Here is a 12,416-nt window from a genome sequence, read left to right as displayed (position 1 = left end):
GTTATGAATTTTAAAAAGCCCTTAGCTATGGGCTAAAGGCCTGCTAGCCTGCTAACCCTCCTGCATGCCATGGTTATGAAAGAAAGACAGAGAAGCCAGTTACTGTAACTCATTGTGACCTAACTTTTTTTTTCTTAGGTCTTCAAATTTTCCTAAACTGTGGCTCTTGGCTTCAGTCCATTAAGGTTTAACAACCCCATGAAATTATTTCTGCCTCTAGAGAAGTTCTGCCTCTCGAGAATATTTCTTTAAGTGAATTTCAAATATGCATCTTGCAAAGAGTAGATGAGGCATTTTTTTCCATCTTCAGCTGCACAAGTTATTCAAATGCCTTTTGTCCAGGCCCAGTGTGAGCATGGAAATTTCCATTTTCCATTCATCTTTGAATGATGGATAGTGTGCCCCTGAGAGAGCCGACCAAACCAACAAGTGAGAGGAATACAGATTGTTGGGCGAGCGAAGTGTTTATGCACCAAAGCGTCCCATGAGGTTATTGTGGTACACAATCCACTAACCTTCTGGCTGTCTGTGTCGGCAAAGGTCAGGCCGAAGTAGTCCTTCTCCAACAGGTTAAGATGCTCGCACACCATATCCATCAGAGTCTGTCCTCTGGAATGTTTCTGCGAAAACAAGCAAATATGACACAAAAGTTCAACAAAGGGACAAAAAAAAAGGAAAGATTTTCTCGTATAGTCCAAAAAAAAAAACCCACATGTACATAAAAAGCTATTACTACTACAGTTAAGTTTTATTGGGCAAGAACTGCCTTGCCACTACACTATCAGACTCCATTAGACATCTGGGCCTTTCAAGCTTCCCTGGTTCTGAACACAATATAACAGCTCAGTCTTTTGGTGTTGTGTCACAGTCACTGTGCATCAAACACTTGACAGTGAAAGTAGACTGTGAAATGCTGTGGAAGATTGGTCTTTGCCACTGCAGGCAGAGATTTCCTCTGCTATTGACAGAAAGTAAGGTGAACATTCAACAAATACTTCCTTTCAGATTCAGGTGACGGGTTGCTTTTTTCACTTTTCAAATAGTTACCATCAGGATGCACAAAGAAGCATTTTTTACTTACAGTGCTGAAGGTGTCATTGACTAGATTTAACAGAGATCAGTATACTGGGAAAAGCAGAAATACTGTCAAATTTAGATGATAAATCAATCATCAGTCCAGTGTGTCAACAAAAGTGATGTTTTCCCAAAGCACAGGGTAAATAAACAAGAGGAAAAGGGTGTACCAGGAGACTCAGAGTATCTGTATGAAATCCCACAATACACCACAATGTTAATATTAAAAATAGTGTTTGGAGGAACAATTTGCTTGCCATAAGTCTGCCAGGTAAGCTGCTGAATCATCCAGCTGATGTGTACTTGCAACACTTCCATAGATATTTCACATCATAGAAACCAAACCATCTCCGCTGAAAGAAACACTGGGACATGTCCAAGCAGTGCTTTGAGCTAAATGCTAACATGGTAATGGTTACCAACTTAGCTCAGAGAACCAGCATGCTAACATCTTCTAATAGTACAACTCAAACACAATATGCAATGCTGATGGAATAGATGGAATAGATAAACCTGCTGGTAGCAACGCAGGAAACGTCTGAGGCTCGCTAAAGTAACATTTTTACCAAATTTTATCCTGATCCAACCAACAAATTTTACAATAAGGCACTGGTTGTCTGTGCTACATTTAGCAGCAATCAATCCTAAAGATCCATCCATCCATTATCTATACATCGCTTAATCCTCACGAGGGTCGTGGGGGGGCTGGAGTCTATCCCAGCTGACTCAGGGTGAAGGCAGGGGACACCCTGGACAGGTCACCAGTCTATCACAGGGCTACACTTAGAGACAGACAACCAAGCACACTCACATTCACACCTACAGACAATTTGGAATCACCAATTAACATGTTTTTGGACTGTGTGGGAGGAAGCCGGAGAACCCGGAGAGAACCCACGCTGCACGGGGAGAACATGCAAACTCCACGCAGAAAGACCCCGGTGCCCCCTCCGGGATGCGAACCGGCGACCTTCTTGCTGCGAGGCGATAGTGCTACCAACTGCACCACCTTGCAGCCCAATCCTAAAGATGACGAAACATTTCACTGCAATTCAAAAATGTCGACCTAATGGTGGCAAAAAGTCAGAAAATGAATGTCTATGCCACAACAACCCACCCAAACAACAGGTGGATCCACCGATCAAGACTTGCGTGGTGAAAACCACGTAAGTTGTCATGTTGGTTCAGCATTCAGCCCACTTCAAGGTTTTAGGTTCAAAACCTAGACTGCATTTGCTTCAAACATGCCTAGCCTGTATAGAGTTTTCATAGAGCTGCTTTTCAGTGCATGAAATATTGAGGCAACATAATCAATTTATGCATGGGCTCATATGCTACTGTTAAATATAGAACAAGGAAGAAATATGTTAAAGTTTTCTCCTGGCATTGATTATACCCTTAAAAAACTCCTCTCGGTTTGATCAAAATGACTATTTTTAAGAGTTTTCCATGAAAAATAATCCCTTCATGCCTTAAAATGGCTTAAGTGTAATTCTGCCTTTATTGTGCATGGGTTTAAGAATATGTAAATGAGTCCCCACCTCTATCACCACAAACCAACTGCATGCTGTAACAGTGGAGTAATTGGGCCACACATGCTCAAACCAGATACGAATTCTAGAGAAGAGAGAATTGTCCAAGGTTGCCTCCAAGTCGATGCATCAGAATGGTCCTGTATGAGGGTACTTCAAAAAGTTCTAGGCTGCACCAGGAAATGTCACCGGAGAAGGATTGTTCTTGTATCTTTTATTAAAATACACTCCTTTAATTTCGACATAATTGGCCTACCAATGTTCAAGTGGAAGAAGGTCACATCTTAAGCCTCCAGATACTCCTCAACAGCATGAGAATGGCAACCGTGGAAGTGAGTGCCGGGTCGGGTGAGGAAGGTTCACGGAGCAACAGTTGAAATCCACGTTTCGTTGCTTTTGCCACCTGTTCTGTGTGGACGGACACATTGTCCTGGAGCAACAGCAGACAGCTTGAAGCTTTTCTCTCCTGTTTAGTGGGCGTTGATATATGAATATGCCCCAAAATGTGAGTTATGCCACTTGTTTACGGGTGATGGAGAGAACTTTTTAAAGTACCATCGTATTTCATGTGTTCATGGGAATAGATCATATAAACCTTCGACTGGACTATGTTATCAAACAGCTAACTATGTCTTGCTAATTAGATAAAGACTGCTCACAGTTTGTCCTCTTCAATTTCTCTTCTTCTCTGTTTCTCCTCTGATACAAAAAGCCCGACCCCACAAACCCCACAAGTCGGTGGGACCAGTTCCTTCGGTTTGCCATGTATGAAACCTTGGCTGTCTAAATCCATCTTCATCATCAGTGTCTTCTCACATACAATAAACAGGATATTGGACATGATAGCGAGGCTATGAACTTGTTTTTCATTAGAACGGGTCTTTAATGCTTAAACCTAACACTTAACCACAAATACATACTCTTACTTGTCGTACCGCCTCCCCTTGAGCCTACTTTGTAAAGTGACAGGGAGCCGGAGCAAGCAGTTGCCAGGGAAACGGATGCAGCATTATCCCTCTGCTGTCTTGTTTCTTAATATCTCAAGGCTAGCCTCTTGAAAATGTTTTTTCATTTTTGCCATGAACGAACGGTGGGGCAACACTTGTGAAGCACTTAGGATGTACAGCAACGGCGCGCTGTATGATATCAGAGGCAGACGGCAGAATTAAATAAGCAAATCAAGCACTTGGAGTCCTAACAAGCCATGACTGAGGTGATCCACTCTGTTTGTTTTCTGCTCTGGAGCAATTAAACGTTCAGGTGTAAAACAATGATCTCAGTTTTGCCACATGAACGGACACGGGAAACCCCCAGATAGAAGTTTGGCGATGTAAAACGACAACAGAACAGTATGCAAAACTCAGTTCCACCCAACACAACGGCCCAGCCAGGCTTGACCACGCTTTAGAGGAGGTTGGACGAGAGGAGTGGGTAAGGGCGTGGTGCCTCCTGCTCCGGGACGCTCAGGGGACGCTCAGCCACGCATCCATGACAAGAGACTTAATTAACCCACGACTACGGCACCTCCTCCAGGGAGAGCCCTCCCAAAGCGTGGCCTGCTTTCTCACAACACTATTATTACCAACTCCTGGAAGTATGAGGGAGGTTCAGATATGGCAGGCATGAAGTTCCACCCCACCAATTACAGACAGGAAGCAGGAGCAAGCCCGTCCATGACCCGGAGATGTGAGTCTCTCGACAAACTCAAATAAAAAAAAAAACACATGAATTGGCAAGAGGTTGCTTTGTACATCCTTCCCTAGCAACGACTGTCACCGCTGCGAGGGCGGGCGAACATACAGGAAGAGCACTTAGGATACAAAAGCTTTCGTAACCATAAGGCAAACTATTGTTGCGGTGTGGAAAAAGCCCAAATGCATTTCAGAATGTTTTCACAGTGCTGAAATAAAGGTTGGTGCAAGCATCGCATTCCTGATGGTCTTACCTCACACACACTTGCAAAAATAAAAAAGCACCCCCATCATCATCACACACACACACACACACACACACACACAGAAAGATCCATGCACGTATGCACTCCGCAAGTATCCTGAGGGCTGCCTCGTAATAACATTGCTCTTCTATTTGCTCCTTGGCTGCACCTGGCTTGCAATCATGTAATAACTATGGATTTCTTAACAGCCGTTTAGCAGCCTGTGCTGAGGCCTGTTTTAGGGGACAAGGGACCAATCAGCAGAACACATTTAGAGAGTTTTTATTACTAATGTAAAGATGAACTCGGTGTTGATACCAAAACTTAGTGTGGAGAATATAAATATGATTACACCTTATTTTATTACAATCAGTTCAAAATTGCGCTCCAAGAACACGACCCCTGTACAACCACAGCTGTTGTTTTTACATATACAGTCGTGACTCGATAATTCGACCCTTAACAATGTGAAAACCGTGCTATCCGACAGGTTTTTAGGAATAATGAATGGAGCCCATAAAAAATAGCCTCAACATACCCACAGCCTTGGATTCCGACTCCGACATGACATTTTATGTCACACATAAGGATAACAGTGTGTTATCTGACTGAACAATCCGACCGATTGGCTACATTCAGACTGCAGGACTTGATGCTCAATTCGGATTTTTTTTTGTGAAATCCGATTTTTTTGCAAGTTCGTTCATATTTCCAATTAAATACGACTTGTATGTGATCTGCTGTGTGAACTTCATACGACCCAAAAGTGTCCCGCAAGCACAGAAGAGGACACGACGACGTCACACGCATCGAGCGTGCTCAGTGTTTACATCAGTAAACAGCGTATCTGCCACTCCCCCACCGCTGCTGCCGATGGTGGAAACAGAACTGTAACTGCTAACTAAACACTGGCATCAGCAACCAAGTACTGCCTGTCCGTTCCGGCCACTTCCACCCCATTTGAGCGCTCTCCTGGGGTGGAAGTGCCCCCCGACCGCGCTGACTATTCGGATATTCAGCATTAATTGGACCTGTGCTGTTCAGAGTGTCATGAAAAGATCAGATACAAGTCACATAGGAGGGAAAAAAAAATCGGATTTGGGTCACTTCAGCCTGCTGTCTGCATGTGATGTCAACCGATGGGCCCGTGCACAAGCGCACCAGTCAATTAGACGTGAAATCCAGCGGTGTGTAGTGTTCTAACAACACACTAGTTATTATAACAACTGTAAACAACAAATATTAACAACAAATTATCCTTCAAGCATCAAGCCCTTCTTGTATCTCGACCTCCATCTTGACAATCCGACAGCCTAAAAGAAGGTCTTACATTTAGTGTCGGATGATCGAGTCACGACTGTTTCTCCAGTGTTTCTATTAAGCTAAAGCAACTATCTGCAGGCTGTAGCTACATGCTGTACTAAATCTGGGTGTTTTTCTAGACAGATTCTCTGTTCGTGAAATTAAAAGTTGAACTTAAAACAAAAAATAACTTCATCTCTGTAGTCAAGTTAGTGGTTAGAAATTCTTTCCTCCACAATCCTGCAGAAAGATTTCAGAAGAAAAAAAAAGACAGATCTGTTCTGCTCGGGGTGCATGCTGCTGCTATTCATAAAACCTCCAAAAACCTTCGATGTGATGCTGTGCATTTATTTAAGGAAATGGTCTTACATCTGTCTTCTTTCTCTTCTCTTATGCATGCCGCCAGTCTCCTATCCCAGCAAGTGGGAAATGCCCTATTTCACACTGCTAGAGTAATGACAACAGATACCTTGAGTGGAATGAAGACTTTCATGCTGAACTATTTTTTATTTTTTTTGTGCCACTGTGTGTATTACAGAAAGATGTAACATTTCTTTGGCTTTCACCCTCCTGGTGAGCTCTCAGCATGGCGTCCTCTCTTTTATTCCCTCTGCCCCTTTTATCCACTCTGTACAGCACCGTACAACACACACAAGCTACCCGCATAGGAAAATAACAACAAAGGTAAAAAATAATGTTGCTTTTTTTTCTTTTTTTCAGCGGTTTGCTCAAAGCATGTAAAGCCTAATTCCAGAAAATGTCTTAATGCAAATTGTTTTCTATTGTGCTTACCTCAATTTCTCCTTCAAACTCAGAGGAATCCAGCAGCGTCACTTTGAAGGGGGCAGTTTTGAGTCGTTTGGAGCCTTTCTGGGGAGATTTGAGGTTCTTGTTCGGTGAGGTTTTCTCAGACATGTCATCTGTTTCTCTGTGCTCATCGAGGTGCTTGGAATTGTGTTCCTTTGTGTACAAGTAGAAAAAAACAACAAAAAAAACAAGGGCAGTCAACTTGCGCATTTGTAGATACATCTGTAACAACACATCGGTGTCAGACCCTTCAGAAAAGAAAACATTTTTACATTTTAAATTCTCGTCTTTAATTAAAACACCAGTAGTTTCACAATATACATCATGCGTCCTGGGCGAACATCACAATGGATGCACAATGAAAGCTGACAGTACAAAGTCAGCATAGTGGCTTTACTGGATTTTGTGCAATATACTGAAATACTGAAACATACAGTCTAATAATGCATGTGCTGTGAATGGCACAATGAGTTATTAAAGTAATCACTAGGGATGCCACAAGAACTGATACTTCCAGTTCCAGAGGAACCAGTTTGACAACAAAAATCTGTCTCTGGTGCTTATTTTCTATTGTTCTAAAGGTACCGAAAGTACAGCAGCTTTTATAGACGGGCTGCTGGAGATTGTCATTTGTCCAAAACGGCGAGGGCAGGCAGAGCAACAGGTCTGCTATGACTTGTGGCAGCTGGCTGACAATGTGAGCTGGGTGCAGTTGACAACATTAGTTGGTTATAGGCTATATATAAAAAATGAATGTAGTAGTCCAACTGTATAGATGTCTATGACAAAACTTCTTCTTCCTTGATTTGCTACCTTAATAAACATTTCCCTAAAAAGTCTATGGTCTCAGTTGTTAGCTTCAGGACGTTTTAAATACAACATGATGTTTATTTTGTAAATTATGGTCCCATGTAGAGTAAAATGGACTATAAGTAAAAGTTTGTTTTAGGGTGAGGCTACTTTGTAATTGGTAGGTCCCTAACATATCACAGTGGATAGTGTTGATGTTCTCTGTCACATACACCGCCTGCTTGTTATGTCCAGTTATAAGCGACCAGACTGAAGCTAAACTCAGGGCTTCAAAACAACAATCCACAAACCAATGGATGACGTCTCAATGGCTACGTCCATCTTTAATATGCAGTCTATGTTGCTGTTGATGTTCAACCGGGCAGAATGCATGTCTGTAGTAGCCTCTGAAGTTTTCCTCATTTTTTGTATATTCATTACACTGAGAATATATATATATATATTGTCTAGCATTCTTTTGTAAATATCAGGCAGCCACAGTGGAAATGCTATCTATGGTTTAGACTGGTAAAAAGGAAAAGAGGTGATATATCTGACGTGACACTTCATAAAACACCATTTAAAAATGATGCTTCACTTCATAAAAATAACATAAAACTCAAACTAGAAAATGCTACGCTAACATCATAGATATCTTCTGTTTGTGTTAGGGCTACTAAAAAAAATAGTTTAAATCATTTAAATGCATGCATTTTTCCATTTAAATAAAACAAAGTCAGACTTGTATATATATATATATATATATAAAAGGACTTTTTCACTTTCTACTATTTGACCATTTTTGTGCCTTAAACTGTTATTTTTGGCAGCTATGCTATAACTCGCGCAACTTGTGTGATTTGGTGACTTTTTGTTTACACAGCTGTCTGATTTGTCAACAGCCAGTTTAGCAACTTACAAACTAAAAGTTAACATTGTCTACATTCTTTTTTGGGGGGGGATTTTACACAATCGCTGGTAATTCTGTGACATTAGCAATTATTTAATAGCGATATTAGCTTCATGCTAACCTGTTTCGCCATCTTGCTGTCCGAGGCTGAATCCTGCATGCCTGCTGCTGCCCCCTGCTGTCTGGGAGGACTCCTAGCTCGTTCTCTTCACCTCCGGGCCTGCCTCTGTCACTTCAGCAAAGTAACACCAACCTGAGAAGAGACAGGAACATAATGAATAGAAATATATATACTTTTGTACAAAGACAGCTCAAACAAGTAGAGCCATTGCTCCAAAATGCAATGCCAAAGCCATTATTGCGTTGCTTTTTTCTCAGAGTGTCTGGGGGGAAGAAATGTCAGGGGAAAAATTCCAAACATGAATGCATTCAATTCAAAACGAGCCTGAATCACACTTCCATTTCAAATTCTGAAAACTGTTGCTCAGACGTATTTCACCTTGCCATGAAGGACATTTACCTTAATTACAAAATCCCTCAGTGAGCCAGATAATGATCATCTATTTAAGCAAGACGCCCTCCAACACTAAGAGTACAAAAAAAAAACTCCACAGTGAATTAAACCATGAGCCTTAGTGTCAGTACTGATGGTCCATTCCTCCAAATACAAAGGTGCTGTAGCCAAATGATACCATAACTGTAAAAGTAATTGGAGTGTATGCTTTGTGTACAGTTGTTACTAAACTCCTAGTGCCACCCACTATTTGTCAAATGAAATCAAACGCTATTGAAATAAATCATGACATAACGAAGCATCCAGTATAGAGCAGCTGCTTTGTTTCTGCTACGCAGGTTTATTATGCATCATCAGTGTTTTAAGTGCTTTGCAATCAAGTGCCAGTTTCCCTGGAAATCAGTTGGAGCTTGTTGTTTCAGTGATAGCTTATAGGTGTGGATGGATAAAGCGATAACCACAAGGTAAGTAGTTCAGTAAAAGTAGAAAGCAGCCAGCTTTGGAGAGGTGTGGACTGTGGGCACGTCTAAACAGACGCTCTCAAGGACTACGAGGAGCAACATCACAGGGCAGAAATGCTCTCTAACAAGAAAAAGTCAAGCATTAAAAACCAAAATTAAATTAATTTAAAAAGTATTAGCATCAAAATATACTTGACGTCCAAAAAGTAAAAGGACTTATTTTGCAGAATGGTGCATTTCAGAATAACTGATGGTACATTTATGGATTACAATCACTGATGTTTTATTGTTTAAGCATTACTTTACTGCTACTGATGAAAGTGGGGCTAAATTAAATATGTTATAAACTGCATTGGAGCTTAATGTATAATCAGATTTCATAATATATTAATCGAAGTTTGTGAAGTAGCTCGAAGCTAAAACGGTCACATACATATAAACAAGAGTACAGTACAATATTTCCTTTTAAAATGTAGTGGAGTATAAATTAATATGCAAGTAAAGTACAATTACTTCAAAATTGCAGTAACATACAGTAAATGTACTACATATAAATGCAAACAGCTGACAGCTAGCCTAGCTTAGCATAAGATAAAGAGTGGGAACAGGTGGAAAAAGGTCATTTTGCTTCCAAACGTATGTCTAGGAGTCTCTAAATGACACATATATGCACTATATTCACTGGTTGCACTGCATACAAATGCAACCAGCTGACAGCTAGCCTAGCTTAGCATAAGATAAAGAGTGGGAACAGGTGAAATAAAAGTTATTTTGCTACCAAACTTATGTCTAGGAGTCTCTAAATGACACATATATGCACTATATTCACTGGTTTAATTCATCCAAAACAGAAGTAGTAAAAATTTTAATTTGAATTTCATGTGTGAACTATTTCTTGAACTAATAACATCTTGGAGGTTAATTAGTGAACTTTACAAGCAAGGAAGCAGAACCAGGCTGGCTGTTTTTATTCTGTGTGCCAAAAAAGTCAAAAATATTCAGATTACAGTGTTCTAGCCATAAAATGTGCAATAAATAGACCTAAATTGCAAACATGCATTGTTTCATATAAAAAAAAAATATATCATATAGTTCTGTTAGGAAAAAAAAAAGTCAAGGCTTTCTTTGTGCATTATACCAGGCGTACAAACTAGCAGGCTTAACAATGACATGCTTTTATGGATTTTATGCTTCTACTGTGCGTCATGATAATTTTAAGAGTCAGCTCTTTAAAAAAAGAAGAAAAAAAAAAAGACGGTCTAAATCTATGCTGATGTATTCTGCTTGCACCATAATAAAAGACTTGAGTTTTAAGAATGGAACCTTTTTTTGTGTCACAGCTTGGAATAGTATTTTGTCCGCATTGTAGATTTTCCTGTAATAATTTATGTTCTCTTTTAAGGAGTCTCGTTTCACCACGGCAACTGTATATTTGATGTGTTGGAAGCCCTCGTGGGTTGGGTACTTTTGAGTGCATGATGCAAAAAATAAAACTCACATTGTGCGCATTGCTTTGTCGTTTATTAAGGAGAAACCGACAGCTCTGCCTCCCCCACAATGGATTTCTCTGTGATTCCCGAATATTAGCAGAGAGCGGCGAATTAAAAACGGCGCCTTTGAAGACACAGAAAACCTGACGTCTTACTATGCATGATACGGTTGTTAAGAAGTTCCTGCTTTTAAACTCCATTGCACAGATAGGATTTGTCTTTTTTTTTTTCCATTCAATTGAGAAAAATAAAGAAGCTGCTCATCTCAAGGTAACCCCGTGGACCGGGTTGATTTGTCTTTAACCACTCGGTAGATTTCCCACAAGAGGAAGACGATGCTCGTGACCCTGGAACATGTTCTTCCGTGACCTCTTATCAAAGGAAGGCGAGGTACATAATATGTGAACATATTCTCAATGGGATCTGCTCAACACAGCATATAGGAATAATGCAACGTATTATAGACGTCCCCGGAGAGTCTCCAGGGCCTTGCACTGTATATAATCCAGGCTCTGTGTGACCCTGGTGGTCTCTCTGCCCTATGAGCAGCAAATCACATCAGCATAATGCACCCGGGGATTGTGGGCGATCAAGGACCAAGGCGAGAGCACAACCGGTTCACGCTGGTTCAGAGGAGAGACAGCCCCATTCCGACTCCGAACCAGGGAAGGTCTCGACATATTGCAACGTGGTTAAAGGAGTGTGAACCCCTCCTCTCGCTCCTTCTCCTCCTCCTCCTCCTCCTCTCTGCTATCACAGCTATTCCATTACTTACAATCACAGTGATTCGACAGAAATGAATTCCTCTCCTTGGGGACAAAAGTGAAGCGTAGAGTGGTATGTCCGCTCAGGGCCTCATTTCCCCTCCCCATCCCCGTCGCTGTTTCATCTAGCTGGGCACTGAGCTATAAGTTGCTAAATCAATTTTCAGCCATTGGCTGAATCGTGGATATGACTGCCAAGTAAACTCCCTGATTGGAGAGGGGGAAAAACTCTGCCAGTTATCGCGTTCTGATGGGGCAAGGAAGCAAACACACCACGCCGCCGTGTCTTACCGTTATCGCCTCCAGGTCCGATTCAGTCGAGCTGAAAATAACGAGAGCCTCCCCTGTGTGCATTACAGGTGTGCGCTTTCTCATCCAGTCCAAGAGAAACAGAAGCTGACGTCCACCCCCCCCTCCTCACTTAACATCCATCTGGGCTGCATGACACAATGCATTCATCTGCAGCCATTTGTGTGAATATAGCTGTCTCAGTTGTCCTGAAAACAGCTCCGGTCTGACCGTCTCCGTTTCCCCACGGTGGACATTTTTCAACTTCTGCTCTGAACATATCACCGAGCACAACCGCGACACATTTCATAACGGTACCCGAATCGATAGTTACCGTTGCTTTGAAGTGGTCGTAAAAGATTTGTTCGATTCGTGTCAACCAATAATTGCGCGGGCCCTTCAAGGACACGTGCGAGCGGATGCACATAACGGAGAATACAAATCACATAATCCAAAGTTAGTTTGCAGTAAATGGGGTCCCTTATTGAGACATCTTCTCATGAAATCAGATTAATTACCAAATTAACACAGATTGATGTCACAGAGTGA

The 12,416-nt window shown here is 41.4% G+C and overlaps 1 protein-coding gene across 1 annotated transcript in view; it reads right to left on the bottom strand.

Annotated features, from left to right (window-relative positions):
- Window positions 1–12,416, bottom strand: part of LOC103365933 (band 4.1-like protein 1) — an 87,983-nt gene that overhangs the window by 31,703 nt on the left and 43,864 nt on the right. The window contains exons 2-4 of the mRNA XM_008293515.1: window positions 8,472–8,603; window positions 6,637–6,804; window positions 516–620 (exon numbers count right to left, since the gene is read on the bottom strand). Of these exons, the coding sequence (XP_008291737.1) occupies window positions 516–620; window positions 6,637–6,804; window positions 8,472–8,510 (312 nt within the window). The 5' untranslated portion in view covers window positions 8,511–8,603. The remainder of the gene's footprint in view (window positions 1–515; window positions 621–6,636; window positions 6,805–8,471; window positions 8,604–12,416) is intronic.

The sequence above is a fragment of the Stegastes partitus genome, unplaced genomic scaffold (assembly GCF_000690725.1).
Source record: "Stegastes partitus isolate 25-593 unplaced genomic scaffold, Stegastes_partitus-1.0.2 Scaffold889, whole genome shotgun sequence".
NCBI classification, from domain to species: Eukaryota; Metazoa; Chordata; class Actinopteri; family Pomacentridae; genus Stegastes; species Stegastes partitus.
Note: the sequence above shows the minus strand (reverse complement) of the source record. Positions and strands in the feature narration are given on the sequence as shown.